This window comes from Canis lupus, chromosome 2 (genome assembly GCF_003254725.2).
Source record: "Canis lupus dingo isolate Sandy chromosome 2, ASM325472v2, whole genome shotgun sequence".
Lineage (NCBI taxonomy): Eukaryota > Metazoa > Chordata > Mammalia > Carnivora > Canidae > Canis > Canis lupus.
This window is the reverse complement of record NC_064244.1, coordinates 79,117,711-79,140,099: the sequence shown is the minus strand read 5'-3', so window position 1 is coordinate 79,140,099 and position 22,389 is coordinate 79,117,711. Positions and strand designations below refer to the sequence as shown.

At 48.0% G+C, this 22,389-nt stretch overlaps 1 protein-coding gene across 3 annotated transcripts in view; it reads left to right on the top strand.

Moving 5' to 3' along the window:
- The window catches only part of ACTL8 (actin like 8), a 64,403-nt gene extending 42,798 nt beyond the window's left edge, over nt 1-21,605 (top strand). For all 3 annotated transcript variants that reach the window (XM_049106638.1, XM_025448061.3, XM_049106644.1), the window contains 2 exons: nt 17,845-18,229; nt 20,317-21,605. In XM_049106638.1, coding sequence (XP_048962595.1) covers nt 17,882-18,229; nt 20,317-21,069 — 1,101 coding nt within the window. In that variant the 5' untranslated portion in view covers nt 17,845-17,881 and the 3' untranslated portion in view covers nt 21,070-21,605. The remainder of the gene's footprint in view (nt 1-17,844; nt 18,230-20,316) is intronic.
- The last annotated feature ends 784 nt before the right edge of the window (nt 21,606-22,389 follow it).

Below are 22,389 nucleotides of genomic sequence, written 5' to 3'. Positions count from 1 at the left end.
TGCCCTCCCCCGTGCTCACCTCTGTGCTCTCCTCCGTGCTCACTTCCGTGCTCTCCTCTGTGCTCACCTCGGTGCTCTCCTCCGTGCTCTCCTCTGTGCTCACTTCCATGCTTTCCTCCGTGCTCACCTCGGTGCTCTCCTCTGTGCTCACCTCGGTGCTCTCCTCCGTGCTCACCTCGGTGCTCTCCTCCATGCTCACCTCCGTGCTCTCCTCCATGCTCACCTCCGTGCTCACCTCTGTGCTCACTTCCATGCTTTCCTCCATGCTCACCTTGGTGCTCTCCTCTGTGCTCACCTCTGTGCTCTCCTCCGTGCTCTCCTCCGTGCTCACCTCTGTGCTCACTTTGATGCTCTCCGTGATCACCTCTGTGCCCTTGTCTGTGCTCACCTCGGTGCTCTCCTCTGTGCTCACCTCGGTGCTCTCCTCCATGCTCACTTTGATGATCTCCGTGCTCACCTCTGTGCCCTCCTCTGTGCTCACCTCGGTGCTCTCCTCTGTGCTCTCCTCCGTGCTCACCTCCGTGCTCTCCTCCATGCTCACTTCCGTGCTCACCTCCATGCTCTCCTCCGTGCTCACCTCCGTGCTCACTTCTATGCTCTCCTCCATGCTCACCTCCGTGCTCACTTCTATGCTCTCCTCCGTGCTCACCTCCGTGCTCACTTCCATGCTCTCCTCCCTGGTCACCTCCGTGCGCTCTCCTCCGTGCTCACCTCCATGCTCACTTCCGTGCTCTCCTCTGTGCTCACCTCAGTGCTCTCCTTTGTGCTCACCTCGGTGCTCTCCTCCATGCTCACCTCCGTGCTCTCCTCCATGCTCACCTCCGTGCTCACCTCTGTGCTCACTTCCATGCTTTCCTCCATGCTCACCTCGGTGCTCTCCTCTGTGCTCACCTCTGTGCTCTCCTCCGTGCTCACCTCTGTGCTCATGTGCGCTGATGGCCCTTTGAGGAAGTATCTTTGATTACCATTTCGATTTATTTAATAGATTGGTCTGCTCAAATTTTTTGTTTCTTCTTTTACCTATGTTGGGATTTTCTATTTTTCTGGGAGCTTCTGTTGGTTTTCAAATTTGCGACCTGCCCAGGGCAACGTGGGACACAAGTGTGGTCCCCTGGCCTCCCCTGTGAGTGGTGCTCCAGAGTTGCCCTGAGGGCTGTGGTTTCCCCAAGAGTCCTGGCCACTGCCAGCTCCTGGTGGCATCTCCTGGTTTTCGGCATTGATGTCAGTGTCCTTCTGTGGCCTCCTCAGGACGGGGCCGGGGAAAGGGTGGCTCTTATGGGCTTGGGAGCCATGGCTCAGCAGCCAGGGTTAGTTCTCGATCTTGTCAGGACTGTGTTCACTTATTATGCCACGTGGGGCCTCCAGGTGGCTGGAAGCAGATGGAAAGAGTCCACACTGCATCGAGACCCTGCAGGAAAGCATCCTTCAGATGCTGAGCGATGCCCGTCAGCGATGACGTCTGCTGAGGGTGTGAGCAGGGGGCGGTGTATGCTGCCTCCGTGTTCCCAAATTAAGTCATTCGGCCCAGTTGAAGGTCCCTGTGATTTTAGAGATAGACTAGAAGTTCAAGGCAAGGATTTTAAAGCCAACAAGACTTGTGTTTGAATTCCAGCAGTCTGCCATTGGGCAATTTTTCTGGACGCCCATTTTCTTACTACAAATTGGAAAGTTGGATATAATCCTTACGTCATAGGGTATGTGTAAGCCTCGGTGAAACGATTCCCACAGCACAAGAACTCTGTGTCAGTTAGGATTCTAACCTACCTGAAGCGGCTCAAACAAAACAAGGAGATGGATTGGCTCAAAGAACTGAAAACCCCAGTGGGGGTCTGGCTTCAGGAGCAGTTTGATCCAAAAGTTCATTTCGTTGCCCCATTTCTCTGGGCCATTCTTGGCTTTGCCTTCTCCACGGGCCCACTTTACCCTCAGGGGGTAGCTGTGTCACACTCAGGACCGTGGGAGTTTCAGATCTGACATGCTCAGGCTAACATGGGCGGAGGCCTCTGGGAGAAGAGGAAAAAAGGTTCTTTCCCAGAGGCCCTGAGTTGACGTCTCCTCATCATTGGCTTAGATCGGGTCGCATGTCCCTCCCTGAACCAGTGGTCAGCGGTTCGGGACACAGCCCTGAGCTGAGGGTTAAGTAGAGGGCAGCCCCAAGGCCAGATGCAGGTGCTGTTGACCAAGTAGGGTGATGCATACACAACAGAGAGGCCACCGTGGCGCCCTGATGACGGTGGCCACCTCCCAACTGGCCTTTCCGCTTCTGCCCGTGTCTCCCACCCAACCTGAAGCCAACCGCCAGCGTGGTTCTTCTTCTAACGTGCCAGGGGGACGACCCCTCTCATCCTGCTCAGAAGCCTTAGTGGCAACGTCTTCCTTTAGGATTTCCCGACAAGGCCTTCGATGCTCTGCACCCCGTGCTCCCCACTAAAAAGCACCCCACACGTCTGGGTCACTCCTGTCCAACCATGCTGTGTACACCTCGGGGTCTTTACGCCCGTCTTTGCCAGACATCTGTAGGCCTTGTGCCCTCACCACCTGTTCGCATCTTGGTCACACGGCACCTCCTCAGAGGGGTCTTTTCTGATCAGCCTGTTTATAATAGGAATTTCTTCCCACATATCTACCCTTGTCCCTTGCTTTCTTTTTCATTATAGTGAGTGTTTTATAAAACGAGTGTTTTCTACCTCCTCTAATGCATAGGCACCCTCCAGTGACAGCTCCGTGGTCTTCCAGTTCACTGCTCTGTCTGAAGAGCCCAGCACCATGCCTGGCACACAGTAGGTGCTCAATAAATTATCTGTCAAAGATTGTAGCTCTAACCCTGCCACCTCCTCTTACCAGCCCATGAGCACGCCTCTCTCTTTCGCCGGTCTTGTCCTAGGGCAGAGGGGAGGGAGGAGGCCCAGGGACCAGATGGCACGTGCCCTGATGATCTGTGACATGCGGCCTGGACATCCGTGTGTCCCCTCTGGTCCTTGGGGGCACCTGGTTGAAGGCAATGCTCGCCCCCTCCCTTCCCTCTCACTCTAGGCTGCCAGGATCTTATTAGCCCTGTTTACACGGCCAGGATGTCGAGCGATTAATTTTTAATGGCTTGGTTTATTGCATGTTTGAATGGTTTATTGAGTAATTCCCACATTTAAGTGATTAATTCCCCAGAGTTCAGAACGACTGGTTAGTTTTACATTAATCAGGGTTTCTGAATGCCAAGAGACAATCAATCAATCCTCCCTGCCAGGGAGAGTAATGTTAAAATACCTCAAGGTACAATGGAGTTAAGAAAAGGAGTAATTAAAACCCTGTCTTCCCCTCATGCAAATTTGATGTCTCTCTCTGTCTCTGTCTCTCTCTCCTCCACCTCCCCTCCCCCTCCTCAGGGAAGGCGCTCCCTGAGCTCCCTGAACCCAGCTGCTCTTCGGGAGGAGCAAGTCTACCCTGAGCTTAGACTTCCTATGATGAGGTTCAGCCCACCTGCCTCCAGAGGTGGGATCTACTCAGCTCCCTGCTCCCCAGGAAGGGGTCTCGGGAGCTGATGAGGCCTGTTGCAGGGCCCCTGGCTTGTGTTCCCCGGGGAAGCTGAGAGCCTCATGATAACACATCTGGTCTCACCTGGTAGCCCAGCAGGTGGGATCTCCCTCCAGGAGGCAAGGGGAGGATGTTTGGGATGGGATGCCCCGTGGCCTGGTCAGCCACGAACAGGAAAGAAACGCGAGCTGCTTTTGCGTCTGTATGGGTTCCCTACGGCGGCTGTGACAAATGACTGCAAACTTAGTGCTTAAAATGAGGCAGATTTAGTACCTTATGGTTCTGGAGGTCTGAAGCACAAAGGGAGTCTCACGGGCTCCAATCAGGGTGTTGGCAGGGCTACGCGCTGCGCTCTTCTCGGATGCCCTCGAGAAGGATCCACCTCCCTGCCGTCCCAGCTTCTAGAGGCCACCTGCGCTCCTGGGCTCGCGGCCCCGTCTCCTGCCCCGGAGCCAGCAGTATCGCTACCTCTTCAGATCATTCTCTGACTCTGGCCTTCTTCCTCTCTCCTCTGCATTTCAAGGATCCTTATGATTCCCTTGGGCTCCCCTGGATAATCCCAGATATGTTCCCTATTCCAAGATCAGATGTTCAGCAGCCTGAATTCCACCTGGAACCTTAATTCCCCTTTGCCACATAACCTAGCCTGTTCGCAGGTTTGGGGATCGGGACACGGACATCTTTGTACTGTGCCGATCACAGCATCGAGAGGCTGAGAACCATGTGACGGTCGGGTTAGACGCACGGACTCTGGAGCCAGAGACTTTGGGTTCATATCCTAGTTGAGTGCTCAACAGCTGTGGGGACTTGGTAAGTTTCCTACCTGTGCCTCAGTTTCCTTACCTAAACACCGGAGGCCAATGATGGTGTGTAGCCCACAGGGTGGCTGTGCTCATGAGATGGGGAGTGAGATGCTCGTGTAGCGTGGGGATCGTGGGACCTACGCTCAGGGGAGGTGAGCAGAGGTCAAGTGGTAATATCCAAACACGGAGTGAGGTTCCCTATGTCACGAGGGCTCCTAGGGTCCAGCGAGAATGCAGATAAAGGTGCCGAGGTCCTTACAAAATGCTTGCAACCAAACATAAAGCATTTTGTAAGGGTCCCTGGGGGAGCCAGGGTGCCCGTGTGTGCACTTGCCGTGCAGACCCAGGGGGAGCGAAGACCCCTGGTAGACAATTAGCAGTGAGAGGCTCCACCAACTAATGGGAGCTGAAGCAGCATCATTTCACGCCACTTCCTTTAAATGGTATTGCTCGTCCTTTCAGCATCCGTGAAAGGTAATTGTTCTCATTTGAGAATGAAGGGTTAGAGAACTAGTTAACCCAAGCCCCCTGGTTAGCCATGGCAGTAGTTACCCTGGGCTCTGGAAGCCACGGGCCTGGATATGAATCCTGATAGCCCTGTGGACTGGGTGTCTTAAAGCCAATGCCCTCACCTCTATAGACCATAATCCCTGCCTCCGTACACCGGAGATGGTCCTAGGCCCTTGTCATTGGCTTGTTGTGCCGTTTAAATGAGATGATACATGGGAAGTGCCTTGCCTGGAGCCTGGCCTGGCCTGGGGTAAGCCCCAGCAGGTGTTCTGGGTCCTGCTCATCCCCTGGAGGAATGAGGTCCCACATGGAAGTTGTCTGATGCTAGAAGCTTTCTGGAGTAAAGGCTTGATTTGGATCTTCAAGGTCAGAGAAGTGTCGAGAAAGGGAATTTCGGGTGGAGAAGAGATGTGGAACGGACAGATTTCTCAAGAAGCAACTACTACACTGCGGCTCTCGCTTTAAGTGCATGGAGAGGGGAGGAGGGGGGAGGAGAGGGGAGGCCGGCCAGCGGCCAGAGCCTGCTGCCTTCCCAGGTCAAGCAGAGTTCACACTCCCTTTTGTTCACAGTGGAGCTGGTGCAGGGTTTGGGGCAGGAAGTCACCAGAGGCTGACAGAAAGAAACTAATGTTTAAGGCACATGGGAATGGAGTCCCTATGGAACCATCACGCTGCCAGCAAGCCCATGTGATTGATTGATGGATTGATTTATAAACTTCCTTTATTCACGAGAGACACAGGGAGAGAGGCAGAGACACAGGCAGAGGGAGAAGCAGGCTCCCTGTGGGGAGCCCGATGCGGGACTCGATTCCAGGACCCCGGGGTCACGCCCTGAGCCAAAGGCAGATGCTCCACCACTGAGCCACCCGGGTGCCCCGAGCCCATGTGTTTTAAAAACCGTATCCATTCAACACAAATTGATTTAACAAAAACAGGCCAGTTATGTGGTGGGACCATGGATGTGAAAGATAAAAACTTGTCCTCCTTGGAGCCTAGATTTTGGTGACAGTCGGAAGACAGACAACAGGCTAGAAGACACGTGGCGTCCCCGTGTATTGGGATAAGTGCTATGGAACTAGTAGAGGTCGCCGCTCTGACAGTGGCTGGGAGCCGAGCGAGTGGCCAGGGAAGCCTTCTTCTGCGGCAACCCCTGAGCTCAGCCCGTCACGACGGGAAGCAGCCGTTTCCAGAAGAGTCGGAACAGGTGTTCCAGACAGAAGGCAAAGGGAATGCAAGGCTCCCGGGGAGGACGGCGTAGGCTGTGGCCCAGGGAAGGAAAGAACAGAACAAGGTCAGTGAGGCCGGAGGCCCATGCGCCGAGGGAGACGGTCCGATATGATGTTGGAAACGCAGGCAAAATTTTCATAATACAGGATCTAGACTTAACTGTGGTTTGTTCTGATTCCATTCAACTTTTTCTCCACTGGATTATTCTCATCAGCACACAAAACCTTAGCATATTATTTCTCATCTCTTAAAAAAAAAAAGAAGCCCAAGCCCCCTGGGGCCCCATATCTCTCCACATCTATTGTTGTATTTCTTTGCTTCTTTTCATAGCAGAACTCATCAGGATCGTCTATATGCACCGTCTCCGATTTCTGTCCTCCCATCCTTTCTTTTCCTGAAAGCTATTAATTTTAAGAACTGTTCATACTTAGAGAAGGTGCGAGAATGGTTCAATGCACTCTCAAAAGCGCGTCACCTCCCTACGGTAGCCGGTATCTTCTGACCACATCTGCTTTGAGGATTCTTCTATAGACACGTGCTGGGTTATTTCCCCGTCTGCTTGGAGGTAAATTGTATGACGTTTTACTTGAAATACCATTTCATGCATCCCTTTAGTATCCAGGCTATTCTCCTTTGAAAGCACAATTTAGTGATCGAGCGCAGGAAATTAGATGTTGAGGATACAACCCATGTTCAAATATCACCGATAGTTCCCCGAATATTCTTTTTAAGAATTCACTCAAAAGATTTGCATGCAAATAAGATCACCCTTTGCTATGTTTGATTCTACACGTGACCAAGATATAATCTGGTTCTGTTGTTCCCCCAAAATTCCCCTATGCTGCTACGTCATCAACCCTTCCTACCACCTCCAGCCTCTGGCGACCACCGGTCAGTTCTCTGTTGTTTATAGTTTTTGCCTTTTTCCAGAATGTCCTAGAAATGCAAACATACAGCCATAGGCACTTCGCAGGCTGATTTCGGAAGTCACCATACTGTTGTACAAACTATGGATCCACAGTTTGTGGCTTTTTACTACTGAGTGGTGCGCCGTTGGATGGATATACCACAGTTTATCCATTCCCCGGTTGGAGAATCTTTAGGGTTGGTTCCAGTCGTGGGTGATTTACGTTGTGGGGTAAAGGCTTTCGTGTGAACATTAACTTTTTATTTCTCTTAAGAGTCATGTTGCTGGGTTGACTGGTAGGTGGATGTTTAACTTTATAAGAAACCAAGCTGTTTTCCTGATTGAAACTTTTATGTTCCTATCAGTGGTATATGAGAGTTTCAGTTTTTTCACATCCTTGCCAGTGATTGGTATTCTTCTTTTAAAAAAAATTTTTTTTAGCCTTTCTAATATGTAGTAGTATGTCATTGTGGTTTTACTTGGCATTTCCTTAATGACTAATGATGTTTAACATCGTCTCATGTGCTTATTTGTCATCTATATAGCTTCTGTGGTGAAGCATCCAAATTTTTGTCCATTTTTTAATTTAATTTAATTTAATTTTTATTTATTTTTTTTGTTTTTTTTGTCCATTTTTTTAAATGTTCATTTTTTTTATTATTGATTTGTGATCGTCCTTTATATATTCTGGATATAAGTCCTATATCAGAAATGTGATTTACAGGGATGCCTGGATGGCTCAGTGGTTGAGCATCTGCCTTCAGCTCAGGGGGTGATCCTGGAGTCCTGGGATCGAGTCCCACGTCGGGCTCCCTGTATGGTGCCTGCTTCTCCCTCTGCCTGTGTCTCTGCCTCTCTCTCTCATTAATAAATAAATAAAATATTTTTTTAAAAAAAGAGATGTGATTTACAGATATTTTCTACCAGTCCTGTGGCTAATGTTTTTCATTCCCATAGTAGTGTCTTTTAAAGAGCAGAATTTTTAATCTTGACAAAATTCTTTTAAAATAAATTCTTTTAGGGTAGCCCCGGTGGCTCAGTGGTTTAGCGCTGCCTTCAGCCGAGGGTGTGATCCTGGAGACCCGGGATCGAGTCCCACGTCAGGCTCCCTGCATGGAGCCTGTTTCTCCCTCTGGCTGTATCTCTCTCTCTCTCTCTCTCTCTGTCTGTCTCTAATAAATAAATACAATTTTTTTAAAAAAGATTAAAAATAAATAAATAAATAAATTCTTTTAAAATCTTTCCTTTTATGGATTGGGGTGTTGTATCTAAGAACACCTAGATGTTCTTGATGAGGTCACATGACTTTCTCTTACAGTGTCTCCTATAAGCCTTCCAGTTTGGGGGTTTTGTTCTCTTGCTTCTTTTTTGTTTTGTTTTGTTTTGCTTTTTTATTTTTATTTGTTTTAGATTTTATTTATTTATTCATGAGAGACACAGAGAGAGAGAGAGAGAGAGAGAGAGAGGCAGAGACACAGGCAGAGGGAGAAGCAGGCCCCATGCAGGGACCTTGATGTGGGACTCGATCCTGGGATTCCAGGATCACGCCATGGGCCGAAGGCAGGCACTAAACTGCTGAGCCGCCCAGAAATCCCGTTTTGCTTTTTTAAGTAGGCTCCATGCCCGGCATGGAACCCAACATGGGGCTTGATCTCACATCCCTGAGATCAAGACCTGAGTGGAGATCAAGAGTCAGATGCTTAACCACCTGCACCACCCAGGCACCCCCAGTTTGGGGTTTTATAATTACAATTTGTTGCATGATCTACTTTGAATTAATTTTTTGTGTAACAAGTGAGGAATGGAGCAAGGTTGTTTTGGTTTCCGCGGAGAGGTTTAATTTGATTCCAGCACTGTTCATTGAAAAGACGACTTTTCATTACTACAATGTCCTACGTGGCCCCTTTGTCAGAACCCTGGCCATACTTGTCAGAGACTGCTCCCTCACCCTGTTCTTTCCCACTCGTCTGTGTGGCCACCCATACACCAATATCATAGCATCTTGATGACTGTGGATTTATAGTGGGTCTTGAAATTAGATAGTGTGAGTCTTCCAACTTTGTTCTTTTTCAAAATGTTTTTTTTTTTCGGCCATTCTCATTCCTTTGTCTTCCTATATACCTTTGAGAGTCAGATTGTTGATACCTTAAAAAAAATTCTTCAGGGATTTTGATTGAGATTGAATCAATAAATCAGTTTGGGGAGAATTGACATCTTAATGATATCGCATCTTCTCATCCATGAACACAGCATCTCTCTATTTACTTAGATTTTCTTTGGTTTCTTGCATCGATGTTTGTAGTTTTCAGCATATTTTATGACACATTTTGTTAGATTTATGCCAAAGTCTTTTACGCTTTTTGATGCTATTATGAATGGCACTGTTTTTTAAAATTTTGACTTCTAACTATTTGTTGTTGTATGTAAAATAAAACTGATTTCTAAAATATGGAACTTGAATGATATAAGTTGGCCAAGCTCATTTATTAGTTGTAGGATTTTTTTTTTGTAGGTTCTTTGAGATGTTCTATATAGCTAATTATGCCTTCTGTAAATAGGGGCAGTTATATTTCTTCCTTTGCAATTTGTATATGTCTTTTCTTTCTTGTTCTTGCCTCATTGAAGTGGGTAGGATGTCTGGTTCATTGTTGAATGGGAGTGGTGAGAGATGACATCCTTCCTCTTCCACTTACCCCCTTAGGGGGAAAGTGCCAGTCTTTCACCATTATCTGTAGGTTTTTTCCTAGATGTCCCTTATCAGGTTAAGGAAATTCACTTGTAGTCCTAGCTATTGAAACTTCTTATTATGAATGGACACTGAACCTTATCCGGGGTTTTTTTTTTTTTTTTTTTTCATTGCGATAGTCATGGTTTTCTTCTTGGTCTGTTGGTAGGTCAAGTATATCGACATTAAAGTATTGAGCCAGCCTTACATCTCTGAAATATACCCCATTCAGTTGACGTGAATTATCCTTTTTATATATTGCTGGGCTTGCTAATATTTTATTGAGAATTTTTTTGTGTTTATGTTCACGAGGGATTTTGGTTTGTAGTTTTTTTTTTTTTTTTTTTTAATTTTTGATTTGGGTATCAGGGTAATGCTGCCCTCGCAAAAAAATCTGGGATGCATTCCCTTTTCTTCTGTTTTCGTGAAGACATTGTGTGTAATGAGCTTTGCTTCTTCCTTCAGTGTTTGGTTAAATTTACCAGCAAAGCCATTTGGGACTGTCATTTTCTTTGTTGGAAGGCTCTTAAACTGAAAATTCATCTCTTTCATGGTTCTAGGGCTATTCAGCTTATATATTTCTTTTTGAGTGAACCATGGTAGCTTCTGTCTTTGAAGGACTTTGTTCATTTCACCTATGCTGTCAAATTGATAGGCAGGAAGCTGTTCATAATATTCTCTTTTCATGTCTGTTGAGTTCCAAGTAATGTCACCTCATTCCTGATATCAACCCTTTGTGTCTTTCCTCTTTTTTTTTTTCTTGGTCTGACTGGTGGTTTATTAATTTATTGATCTTTTCAAAGGACTGACTTTTGGTTTTATTGAGTTTTCTCTATTGGTTTCCTGTTTTCAGTTTCAATGATTTTGCTCCTTATCACTTCTACCCTCTGCTTGCTTTAGGTTTAATGCATGCTTCCTTTTCTGGTTTCCTGAGGTGGATGGTTAGATTATTGGCTTGACACCATTCTTCTTTTCCTAATATGAACATTTAATGCTATAAATTCCCTCTGAGCACTGCTTTAGCTGCACTCCACCCATTCTGATAAGCTGTATTTTTATTTCCATTCATTTCAAAATCTTTTCCAACTTTTTACTTTGATTCATGAGTTATCTAAACTCGCATTATTTAATTTCCAAAAGTTTGGAGATTTTCGTGTTATCATTCTGCTTTTGACTTCTGGCCTAATTCCTTTGTGATGAGGGAACATTTTTTATATGATTTCAATTCTGTATTTGTTAAGGTTTGTTTTGTGGCTCATAAGGTGGCTTATCTTGGTGAGTGTCCCATGCGCTTTGGAAAAAGAATGTTCATTCTGCTCTTGTTTAACGGAATGCTTTATAAATGTCAGTTGGAAAATTAGCAAAGATATAGAATTCCTAAATAGCCAGCTTGGCTTATCTACTTTTTCTCTCAATTACTGGAGTCAAGGCCTACAGGTTTGAATGGTGGATTTTTCTCTTTATGCACCTTTTTAAGTTTTTGCTTAAAGAGGTTTGAATACCTGTTCGATGCATATATATTTTAGGACTATTATGTCATTTTGGTGAACCGACCTTTTACCATTATGCAACACCTGTCTTTGTTCCTGGCAATATTCTTTGTTCAAAAGCCAACTTTGTCTGATATTAAGGTAGCTACTCCTGCTTTTATTTGATTAATTCTTACTTGCTTTAGTTTTTTTCTATTCTTCTACTGTTTGGCTAATCTTTCTTATTGTATTTAAAGTGGATATCTTGTAGACAGTCTACAGTTAGGTCTTTTTGTTGTTATTCCAAACTGACAATCTCTGTCTTTCAATTGGTGTGGCTTGAGACACGTTATTTTAGTATAATTGTTGATATGATATAGGGTTACTATTTGTGTCTCTCCTTCCCTGCTCTGTTCTTTTGTTTCTCTGTTCTTTCTTTCTTGCCATGTTTCAGATTATTTGAATGTTTTTTTTAGTATTTAATACTACATTTTAATATTAAATTTTAGTATTAATATTTAATACAAAATACTATTTAATACTATTTAGTATTAGTTATTTAGTGGTATTGTTTTACTTTATCTATTGGATTTTTTGGGTTTATCTCTTTGTACTTTTTTTTTTATTGCTTGCTCTTGGGATTGCCACGGACATACCTAGCCTTTAATGATCTAGTTAGAGTTAATATTCATGCTTCACTTAGTGCAACCACATAGGTCCCTTCCCCCACCACCTTTCTCATAGGACTTACATGCATTACATCTGTGTACCCTGGAAATGCCACCATATGTTGTTATAACATTTTGCTTTCACTGGCCATATCTATTTTTAAGAGGAAAAAAAATCCTTTTATTATTACCGAGATATTTACTAAATCTGCTCTTGTTTCTTCACTCCTGGAGATCCAGATTCTGGTATAATTGTCCTTCAACATGAAGACCTTACAGTTGCATTTCTGAAAGCAGTGCTGCTGCAGGTGAATTTTTTTGATTTTCCTTCAACTAAGAATGTCCAACTTTGTCTTCATTCCTGAAGGATACTCTTGGAGGGTATAGAATTCTGGGTCAATATTTCTGTCTGGTGTAAAGTCTGCAGTCAGCCTGATTTTTGTCCCTGCTGCTCAACCCCATCTTTATAATGCTTTCATTTTTCTCCGAAGGCTTTCAAAATTAAGCAAGAGAAAAAAACTTCAGTATTCGATAGTTGACTACACTGTCTTCATGTGTGTTTGTGTGTTTTGTTTCTTAAATGTATTCTCTTTGGGATGTGCAGAGCCTCCTTAGTTGTCAGACTTACGTCTTTCACCAAATCTGGGAAATTTTTAACCATTATTGCTTCAAATATCTTGTACTGTGCTAATACTTCCTTCTCTTCTTGTAAGACGTCAATGGCATGAATATTAGACATTTTAATATTGTCCCACGGGTCTCTGAGGCTCTCTTTATCATTTCCTTCCTGTTTTTCAGATTGGATAATTTCTGTTACTATCTTAATTTATTTTATTCATTGCTCCACCACCTCCATTCAACTACTGAAAAGATTTTTTACAAAAACTTCAGATATTATGCATACCTCTTGGTTCTTTTTATAGTATCTACTTCTCGCTGAGAACACCTGTCTTTTCATTCACTTCCAGCGTGTCTACCTTTATGTCCGTTACAACAGCTGCTCAGACGTCTTCAGTAATTCCAGCATCTGGGTCATCTCAGGGTTGGCATGTTTATCTTTTTCCCTGAAGGATTAGTTAGGTTTCTCTGATTCTCTGTGTAATTTAGTAATTTTGGTTTCTATGCTGGATATCCTGAATATTCTGCAGCGAAATCCCTCTGGGGAACACTTGTTTTCATTGGTTCTGTTTTAGCGTGCAGCAGCTCAGCTCACACTGTACTTACTTGGTTTTCCTCCGTGGGTGGTGGTTCCAATGTTCACTTTACTGCTTTGGGTCAATCCCTCCTAGGCACAGGCGAGTCTGGGCCTTGAGCCGGTTCTTACACAGAATGAGGGGAGCCCCTTCTCTGCTTTCTTCTTTCCATGCTCTTTGACTTACAAGGGCCCCCTTTCCTGATGTTCTGTCCAGAAAGACAGGTCTTCCTTGCTCTTATTTTTCAGCTACCCACTCCTGAAGGTCTGCTGGGAACCTGCCTCAGGCCTACCCTGCAAAAGAAAAAGGGAAATAGACGAGAACCTCACCCCTCTGTGGGTTGCTTCTCTAAGTTTTTGATTCTTCTCCTTAATCTGCTTGTTCTGCTTTTTCTTTTGCTTTTTGCATTTTGTCTGACATCATTAGTTATATTCGGCGGGAGGCAGGGCTGCGGTACTCTCTGCTGACCAGCACCAGAAGAAGCCCACAATAACGTTTTTTTTTTTTTGTAATTTTATTTCTCTGATCCAGGATCAGAAAATGTACATCGTGTTGGTGACCCTGTCTGTGAATTTTGAACACCTAATGTTCCTTTTTGTTATGGACACTGCTGATGTTTTTGCAGAGTGGGGGCTAGTTTTGTAGAATCTCTGTCTCCCATCCCTCAGGCTTTTCTCCATTAGTAACACTCTGAAGAAACTCTTTTGCCAAAGCTACTGGTGATTTCTGTGTTGCTAAATTCCACGGACATTTCTCAGTCTTCATCTAATTTCTCTCTTCTTGACGAATTTTTCCGCTTGGGCTCTGAGATGCCCTCCTACCCCTTAGCCACTCCTTTTCATCCCCTTTACTGGTTCCTTCTCAATGCCCAGCCTCTAGACCTTAAATTACCCACAGCCGTCGGGCTTGATCTACCCCGAGTCTCTTCATGAGTTCCTCCATCCCCAAAACTTGTAATTTCATCCACTCAGTAAGTTCCAATTATATCTTCAGCTCAGACATCTGCAGACTCTGCCTCCAGATATCGTCATGCGTACCTAATAGGCATTGCAAACTTTATCACGTCCAACATACAAGTCCCGATTTCTTCCCTGCCCCAAACCTGCTCATTCTCCGGTCTTCTCCATCTCAGTAAGAGGGTGCTTCATTCTTCCACTTTTCAGGCCTCAGATCTGGGTGTTCCCCTTCATTCTTCTCCTGGTCTCATGCTCCACTGTAACCGTCTTTCCTAAATACATCTAGGGTTCGACCATGTCCCACCCTCTTTCCTCCTGCCACCGTCATGCAGGCCACCATCATCTGTCCTTTCCATCCCCTGCCTCTACCTTGACCTCTGCAGTCTATTCTTCATATCAGCCCAAGTGGTATGTATACAACTCAAGTCAGATCATGTCATTCCTCTGTTCAACCCCTGCAGTGGTTTCCCATGTCTCTAAATAATATGAAGGCCCACGATCTTCAGCACCCTTTTCCACCCGCTGCATCCATCCCCAGTCTACTGGCCTCCTGGTTATTCCTAGAACACATGCACCAGTTTCTTCCCCAGGGCCTTTGCACTTGCTCTTCTTTTGGCTTAGACACTTTTCCAGGTAATCACATGCTTTATTCTCTCACGCTTGTTCTCTGCTCAAATGTCACCTGATAGAGAGGCCTCTCCTGACTGCCCCACCTAGAACACCAGCACACCTCTGTGCTCCTAATTCCCTGTCCCTCTCACCTGATTTTATTTTTCTTCACTGCACGAATCCTCCCTCTCCTTCCCTGGCATGAGACAGTCGATCTGGCGCTTACTGACAATCTTTCTCAGTCTAGAATCGTTCTTGGTACTTTGTCCAAATTCGTAGAACAGGTGACTCAGTAAAAATGCTTTTGAAGACATGTGTTCTATCTCTGTCCTCAGAGCTGGGCTCCTGGATGTCACCCAGACTTTCTTCCCACTTCATGACCCAGGAGAGGAATGGTACACTGCCTCCCCGCCTTCTGCTCCCAGGCCAGGTCACGGGGGCTACCAGCCTGGAGTTGCCCCTCAGTAGATGCACAACCACAGTGGAGGTCATCCTACCAGCCTGTCCTCTGACTCCGAATTTCAGGACCAGTGAAGCCTTCATCAGCTAGCCCGCTCTTGTGACACGGGGAGGTCAGTGCACCTGGTTCTGCATCACTGGGTGATTCGGTGTGAGGAATCCGTCACTCAGCCCGCCAGCGTGCCAGGGAGGCCAACACCCCAGCTCCATCTCTCCTCCTTTTTGCTTTCCCCCATCTGATGTCAGAGCTATTTCAAGGTGGTGGAGCCTCGTCACTGCCCCAAGGTTGGTGGTGGTGGGGAACCACTGGCCGGGGGCCAGGCAGTGGCCGTCCTGCTCCATAGAGATGTGCAGTACAGCTGCTGCCCAGGACTGAGGCAGAGTCTAGAGCCGGTGGGATGACAGCCCCAGAAATAACCTTCAGGCCCAACCGCCTTCCTGGATGTCTCTTACAGGAAACGCCCACGTGCCTTCTAGGCACCGAGTCTGCTGTCTGTGTGACAGTTCGTATTCTGCAGGGTGACTTCATCAACTTTCATGTGTCCCCACACCCACGGGGTTTTTTTCCCCTTAACATTTTTTACTTAGAGTAAAAGTCATTCTTCTTAGTGTATAGTCGCTCACACAGTCACGTGCTCACCCTCACAACCCAGACCTAGCACAGAGCCGTCATCACCCCAAATCCCGCCATGACCCCTCATGGCCACCCCTACCCCCATCTCTCCGCTTCCAGCCGCTGGCACCCACGGATCTGTTTCCTGTCTTTATACGTTTGCCTTTTCCAGAATCGTTATGGGAATCGAATCGTACAGTCGCTGCCTTGTCAGTCTGGCTTCTTTCCCTTGGTACATTTGAGATTTATTCATGTTATTACAGGTATCACTTGTTCGTTCCTGTTTGTGGCTATTACGCCATCGGATGGAGACTTGTGTATCCATTCTCCAGCCGGAGGGCCTTCAGGTGGCTGCCAGGTTTTGACGATTATGAATAAAGCGACTGTAAACGTGGACATAAGGGTTTTGGGGGTGAACGTAAGTTTTCGTTTCCCTTGGGGAATCCCTAGGAGTGGCAATCCTAGGTCCGGTGGGTGGATATTTACCTTTATATAAGAAGCTGCCAAACTGTTTTCCAAAGTATGTTATTTTGCCTTCCCACCGGGAGCACGCGGGGACTCCAGGCGCTCCTCCTCCTCGCCAGCGTCGGGGCCGCCTCTGGCCTTGGGTGTTCTCGGAGCCGTGCGGCGCCGTCTCACTGTGGTTTTAATGTTCATTTTCCTAATGACTCATGAGTTCGGCATCTTTTCCTATGTTTATGTGCCATCCGTATATCTTCTTTTGTGACATGTTTGCATCTTTGCCCGCTGGAACGATTGGATCGTTTTTCTTATGCCGCACCTTGTGAGTGTGTTATATTTTTCGAACGCAAGCTGCTTCTCAGGTATATGATTTGCAAATACTTTCCACCCAGTCCGTGGCTTGTCTTTTTGTTCCCATCACCGTGTCTTTCAAAGGGCAAATTTCTTAAATTTTGGCAAAGTCCAGCTTATCATTTTGTATTTTGCGAACCAGGCTAATGATATTCTACGTACGGAGATTCTACTTTGTCTAAGGTCACAGTGAACTTCTCCTCTGTTTCTTTTCAGAGCTGTATCATACTTTCAGGTTTTATGTTTAGATCTATGATCCATTTCGAGTTTTTTGAGGTATGGGTTGAGGTTCTTTTGTTTTTTGTTTTGTTTTGTTTTGTTTTGCATGTAGATACCAGTTGTTCCCTACCGTTTATCGTAAAGACGGTTCATCCTCCCTTTCTGTGTTCTTGCACCTTGTCAGACTTTGTGAGGGTCTGTGTCTGGACTCCTGGACTCTTCATTCTGTCCCGTGTCTCTGTGACTAATCTTTCACCAATGCCCCATTGTCTTGGCTACTGTAGTTTTGTAGAAGGTCTGGAAACCAGGTAGGGACCACACCTACCTTCCCAGCATGGTGGTTATGATTCTACCCACTTTACAGGGGTTGAAACCAACCGTGGTTGTGCTCAGATGTCCCACGTACAGTCTCCCTTATGTAATAACCTATCTGCCTAGCACCTGCTCAAAACCCACTCCTCATGCTTAGCCTGATGCTCAGAGTCTTTGGAATCTACTTTGGGTATAATTGTCAGCCCTGCTTGTCAGTTGTGTGGCCCTGGGAAAGTAACTTCAAGCCACCGCCCCCCCATGCCTCAGTTTCTCCACCTGCAACATGGGGACAGCAGTGGGACCTGCCTTACAGGTTGTGGTAAACATGAAACGATCACCAGCTCAAGCCATATTAAACTGCTGTTGAATCAATTTTTTTTTGGCCGGCACGAATGGCAGTGTTACATAGTTCAGCCTCCCGTGCAAGGTGTTCCTCCTAGCACTAGACGGAGGGCGTGTGCCTCGGAAATGGTAGCTCCGCTGGTCCTCATTGTCATCATCATTGTCACTGTGGTTGCCACTGCTCATGCTGCTGTTGCTCCTAAGCTATTATTGCAGAGGGTGGTGGCTCCCGAGACTGATGTCCCCGAGTTCTCAGGTCGAGCAGCCAGAGCCATCAAGTACTTCCTGTGTGAAGTCGGTGGGAAGGAGGGCTTGGCACGACTTCCAAAGGGCCTTGTAGGATGATGAGGAGTTCGGGATGGGGGGAACACTGCAGGCACAGCTTGCACAAAGGCTTGGGGAGGGGGCGATGGACACACTCTAGGGGAACATGCGGTTTGATTCTTGGGTGGAGAATGGGAAATAACTGGCCTCGTCTTCTCCCTCCACAGCCAAGTCCAGAAGCCCTCGCCCACCTCTGTCTTCACCATGGCCGCAAGAACCATTATCATCGACCATGGGTCTGGCTTTCTGAAGGCTGGCTTTTCTGGGTGGAATGAGCCCCAGATGGTCTTCCCGAGCATCGTGAACTATATCCCGTGCAGAGAAAACCCTGGGCCCAGCTATGCCCAAAGGCGCGTGAGTCTGGGTATTGACATTTGCCATCCCGATACCTTTAGCTACCCCATCCAGCGTGGCCGCATCCTCAACTGGGAGGGCGTGGAGCACATCTGGTCGTTTGTGCTGGAGAGACACAGGCGGGAGCATGAGGACTTCCCGGTGATGGTCACAGAGTCCCCCATGAGAGAGCCCATAGACCGACAGAAGACACTGGAGGTAAGGCCACAGGACATAGCCCGGCACTTGGTGTTCAGACGTGACTGAGTGTTGGGGACTCTGCTTCCTAAATAATTTTCCCCCTGGAGGTTTGCTGAGTACCTAGTGTGTGCCTGGCACCTGTTCTCGGCAAGAATGGGGTTCCCGGCCTTTCCTCTAACAGACGGAGAAGGGAGGACACGGGATACTTTGTTTGCAGGTTCCATAAATGTTCAGAGATCATATTCCACCTTAAAGAGCTCGTGTTGTCGGGGAAGACTTGACCGGGAATAATTCCAGAGAGCGACCGGTTCTAGAAGCGAAATGGGGCGGTGGCTGGCTGGTGGGGAGCAATTAGGGAGGGCTGCTCTGAGGAGGTGGTTTCAGGGGCCAGGGAGGCTGGGAAGAGGGGGACCGGAAGGTGAAGTCTCGGGGGTTGGGTCTTGCAGGCCCCGGAGGCAGTGGGAGTGCTTAGAAGTTACTCTAAATCAAGGTTTGGCAAACTACGGCCAGTGGGCCACATTGGCCCACCATCTGTTTTTATAAATAAAGTTTTATTGGAACATAGCCGTGTCCACCCATTTCCATATCGTCTTTGGCTACTTTCACACCACAGCAGCAGAGCTGGGTGGTTGTGGCAGAGACTGCGTATATGCTGTGTAAGGGCTAAAAAACTTACTTACTGTAGGTTTGCTTGACAGAACGCATGGTGCCCGGTTAGAGCTGAATTTCAGATAAGCAACAAATAATACTTTAGTATAAGCAGGTCCCGAGTATCTCATGGGACACACGTTTATGAAAATGTTATTTGTTGTTTGTCAAAAAGTCAAATTTAATTGGGCAGCCTGTATTTTTATTTGCTAAATTTGGCCACCCCAACTGTCTAGCTTTTGTAGAAAATGCTTGCCAACCCCTGCTCTAAATAAATCGGAAGATCCTGGAGAGTTTTAAGTGGGATTCATATTTCATTTCCTATTTGAAAAAGAGGGCCTTGGCTTCTATTTGGGAAATGGCTAGTGGTGGGACAATATTCTGCGTTGGGGGGGGATGGGGAGCTCCTTTCCCCGCTCAGTGGGGAAGATGGGCCTTGTGGGGTCCGAAGAGGTGGCCCCCACAGAAGGGCGGACTAGTGCTGCCTTTCTGTGTCTATAGGGTCAGAGATATGGGGATGCAGTCAGAGCTGGGGAATTAGGAAGGTGGTGGGGGTGCTCAGTGAAGATCTGGGGGGGAGGGGGTGATGGGTGTGGGAGAAAAATCAGCCTAGGGACTTTGCCAAAACCTAAATGTCAGAATTCCAGTTTTGTCTTGATGTGTAGGGGGGAAAAAAAGGCTTCACTTACCAGGAGGTGAGAATATGTATCTCCCTCCTCCCTCTCTCCCTCCCAGGCTCCCTCCCTCCTTCCCTCCCTCCTCCCACCCCGACTTTTGGAGGCAGTGGTGGATAATGATGCACTTGTTTCTTGTCTGATTTCTTCTTCCCTCTTTTAAAGAAATGGGTCAGGCTGCAGGTCTGTCCCTTGGCCATGGCCCCCGCTGGTCCCCCCACTGCCTGCACAACGAGGCATCTTGGGACCATCTCGTACATGCAGCTGACAGCTCTTCCCACCTTGCCACCAAAACAATCTTCTGGACGGTGGTGGTCCTCAAACAAACTCCCGAGGGCAAATCCCAAATCCGACTGCTAATCCTCTAGAGCCTCCTTTGTTCCCATAGCATGAGCTCCAGGAGCCCTGTGCCCCATCTCCTCAGGGCAGCTCCCCAGTCCCTTGGGGACACAGGTGTGCACCGACTGCAGTTCTGAGAGCTAAGCATGTAGCTGGGTCTTGGAGAAAACAGAAAACAGAAATGCATCGGGGCCAGGACACCTGGGTGGGCCAGGACACCTGGGTGGGTCAGGGGTTGAGCATCTGCCTTCAGCTCAGGTCGTGATCCCGGGGTCCTGGGATTGAGTCTTGCATCAGGCTGCCTGCAGGGAGCCTGCTTCTCCCTCTGCCTGTGTCTCTGCCTGTCTCTCTGTGTCAAGAATAAATAAATAAAATCTTTAAAAGATATATCAAGGCCTTTGGTTTGGGGCAAAATACCCTAGTGGCTCTTCTCCCTTCTTACAGATTATGTTTGAGCTGCTGGACGTGCCGTCCATACTCCTGGCCGACCAGCTGGAGATGTCCCTGTACGCCTCCGGCCTCCTGACGGGCGTGGTGGTTGATTCGGGCTACGGCCTGACCCGCGTGCAGCCCTTCCACCTGGGCCGCCCCTTACGGTCCAGCCGCAAGACGCTGGAGTTCGCGGGCCAGGATCTGTCGGCCTATCTCTTCAGGAGCCTCTTTAAGGAGGATTGCAATCGCCACAACCTGTTTCAGCTGGAAACGGTGGCCACCACCCAGATGAGCAAGTGCTACGTGCCGCAGAATTTGGGGGAGGCGCTAGACTTCCGCCAGAGTCTGCCCAGCGGCTCGGATGAGAACAACACCTACCAGCTCCCCGACGGCACCCCGGTGGAGCTGACCCCCATGCAGCGGCTGGCCCCCGAGATGTTCTTCAGCCCCCAGGTGTTTGACCTGCAGGGGCCCAGCATCTCTCAGGTCGCGGTGGATGCCATCCTGGGCTGCGACGCCGCCTTGCACCCGCTGCTCACCTCCCACGTGATGGCCTGCGGGGGCAACACCCTGTACCCCGGCTTCACCAAGCGCCTGTACAAGGAGCTGACCGCAGATCACTTCTCCTCCGCCAAGGCCACCATGTGGGTGGGTTCCAACAGAAACTTTAGCGTCTGGCTAGGAGCATCTGTTGTGGCCCATCTGTCTTCCTACAAGTCCGAGTGGATGAGCAAAGAGGAGTACGAAGAGAGCCAGAGGCCGTGACCTGGTGGCGGCTCCTGGGACCCTGTCCCCATCCCAGGGGCTCAGGTGGATTAGTTTTCAGTGATGGGGCTGGGCAGGCAGAGGTAGGGTTAGCTGGCTTTGGAATTCTGAGGTCATGAGGGGTGTTTTAGGTTCTAGGGTTTTATCTTGTTTCAAGAGTAGGATCCAGCCCAGAGGAGGACAGGGTGTCATCCCTGGAAGTCCCTCAGGGACAGTTTCTCCAGGGGTGGCCTGTCATTTGGAGGGGAGCAGTCAGTTAACATCTCCGTAATAGCCCCTGACTTTTCATTGGCATCTTCCTTGGGGCCGCCCTGTCCTCAGTTCGGTAGGTTTTAACCGGGGCGAGAGAGATGGGACCTTCTGCTGGGGTCCCAGTTATTTTTGACTAGTTGATGAGGTGGGACGGGGAGAGATGAAGTTTCTAGTTTTACGCATTCACTCTGGTCAGGGAGGAATTGCCACCGGTGAGCCCGAGGACCCTCCCTTCTGTGGCCAGGGTCTCATTTTACAGATGAAAATAAACAACTTCTTTGGAATCTGTGTTGGCTTCTGTTCTGGGGCGGACAGTCTCTGGGGGAGACGCAGGGAGTGTGTGCACACGAGGGCCGGGGTGGGGCCGGGGCAGCCTCCGGGGACCCCCTGAGCGGGATCGACAAGGGCCTGGAGCCTCCCGTTCTTCCTCCACCACATTACATTCTCTCTCTCCACCCCAGATGTCCCAATATTCTGTTAAGGTTTGAGTTTCCACTAGCGCCATATTCTATTTGATAAGTATTGGAGGAAATCTGGGGTGAAAGATACCTGAGGTTCCTCATTTCAAGGAGGTCACAGTCCACTGGGGGGGTATATAGGCAGTAAAGAAGGAAATCTATTTAAGGTGACAAACAAATGGAATGAGGTCACGTTATCTGGGGGGTGGGGGCTGCCTACTTCTGATGAGGTCACCTGAGAGGAGACCACTGGAGACCATGGATGACCACCCCGTTCTTCCCTGGCACACCATGAGGTTACACTTCCCAGCACACACCCCGTCCCTGAGAGTTAGGTAGGGGCGTGTGACCGTACCATAGGTTCTGGACAGTTGAGCGAATGCCTGACCCTTAAAATAGCCTGATCAGCTTGCAGGATGTAGAGGATCTAATATGGGAGGGACAGAGCTGCATATGGAAGGAGGCTGGGTGGCACGTGGACACCCCCACCCCACCCCACCCTACCCCACCCACTGCACTGCCCTGGGACATGAGGAAAAATCTGCCATGTTCAGCCACTGAGATTTGGGGGTTGTTTGTTACAGCAGCTGTTTTGCTTACCCTGACTAAT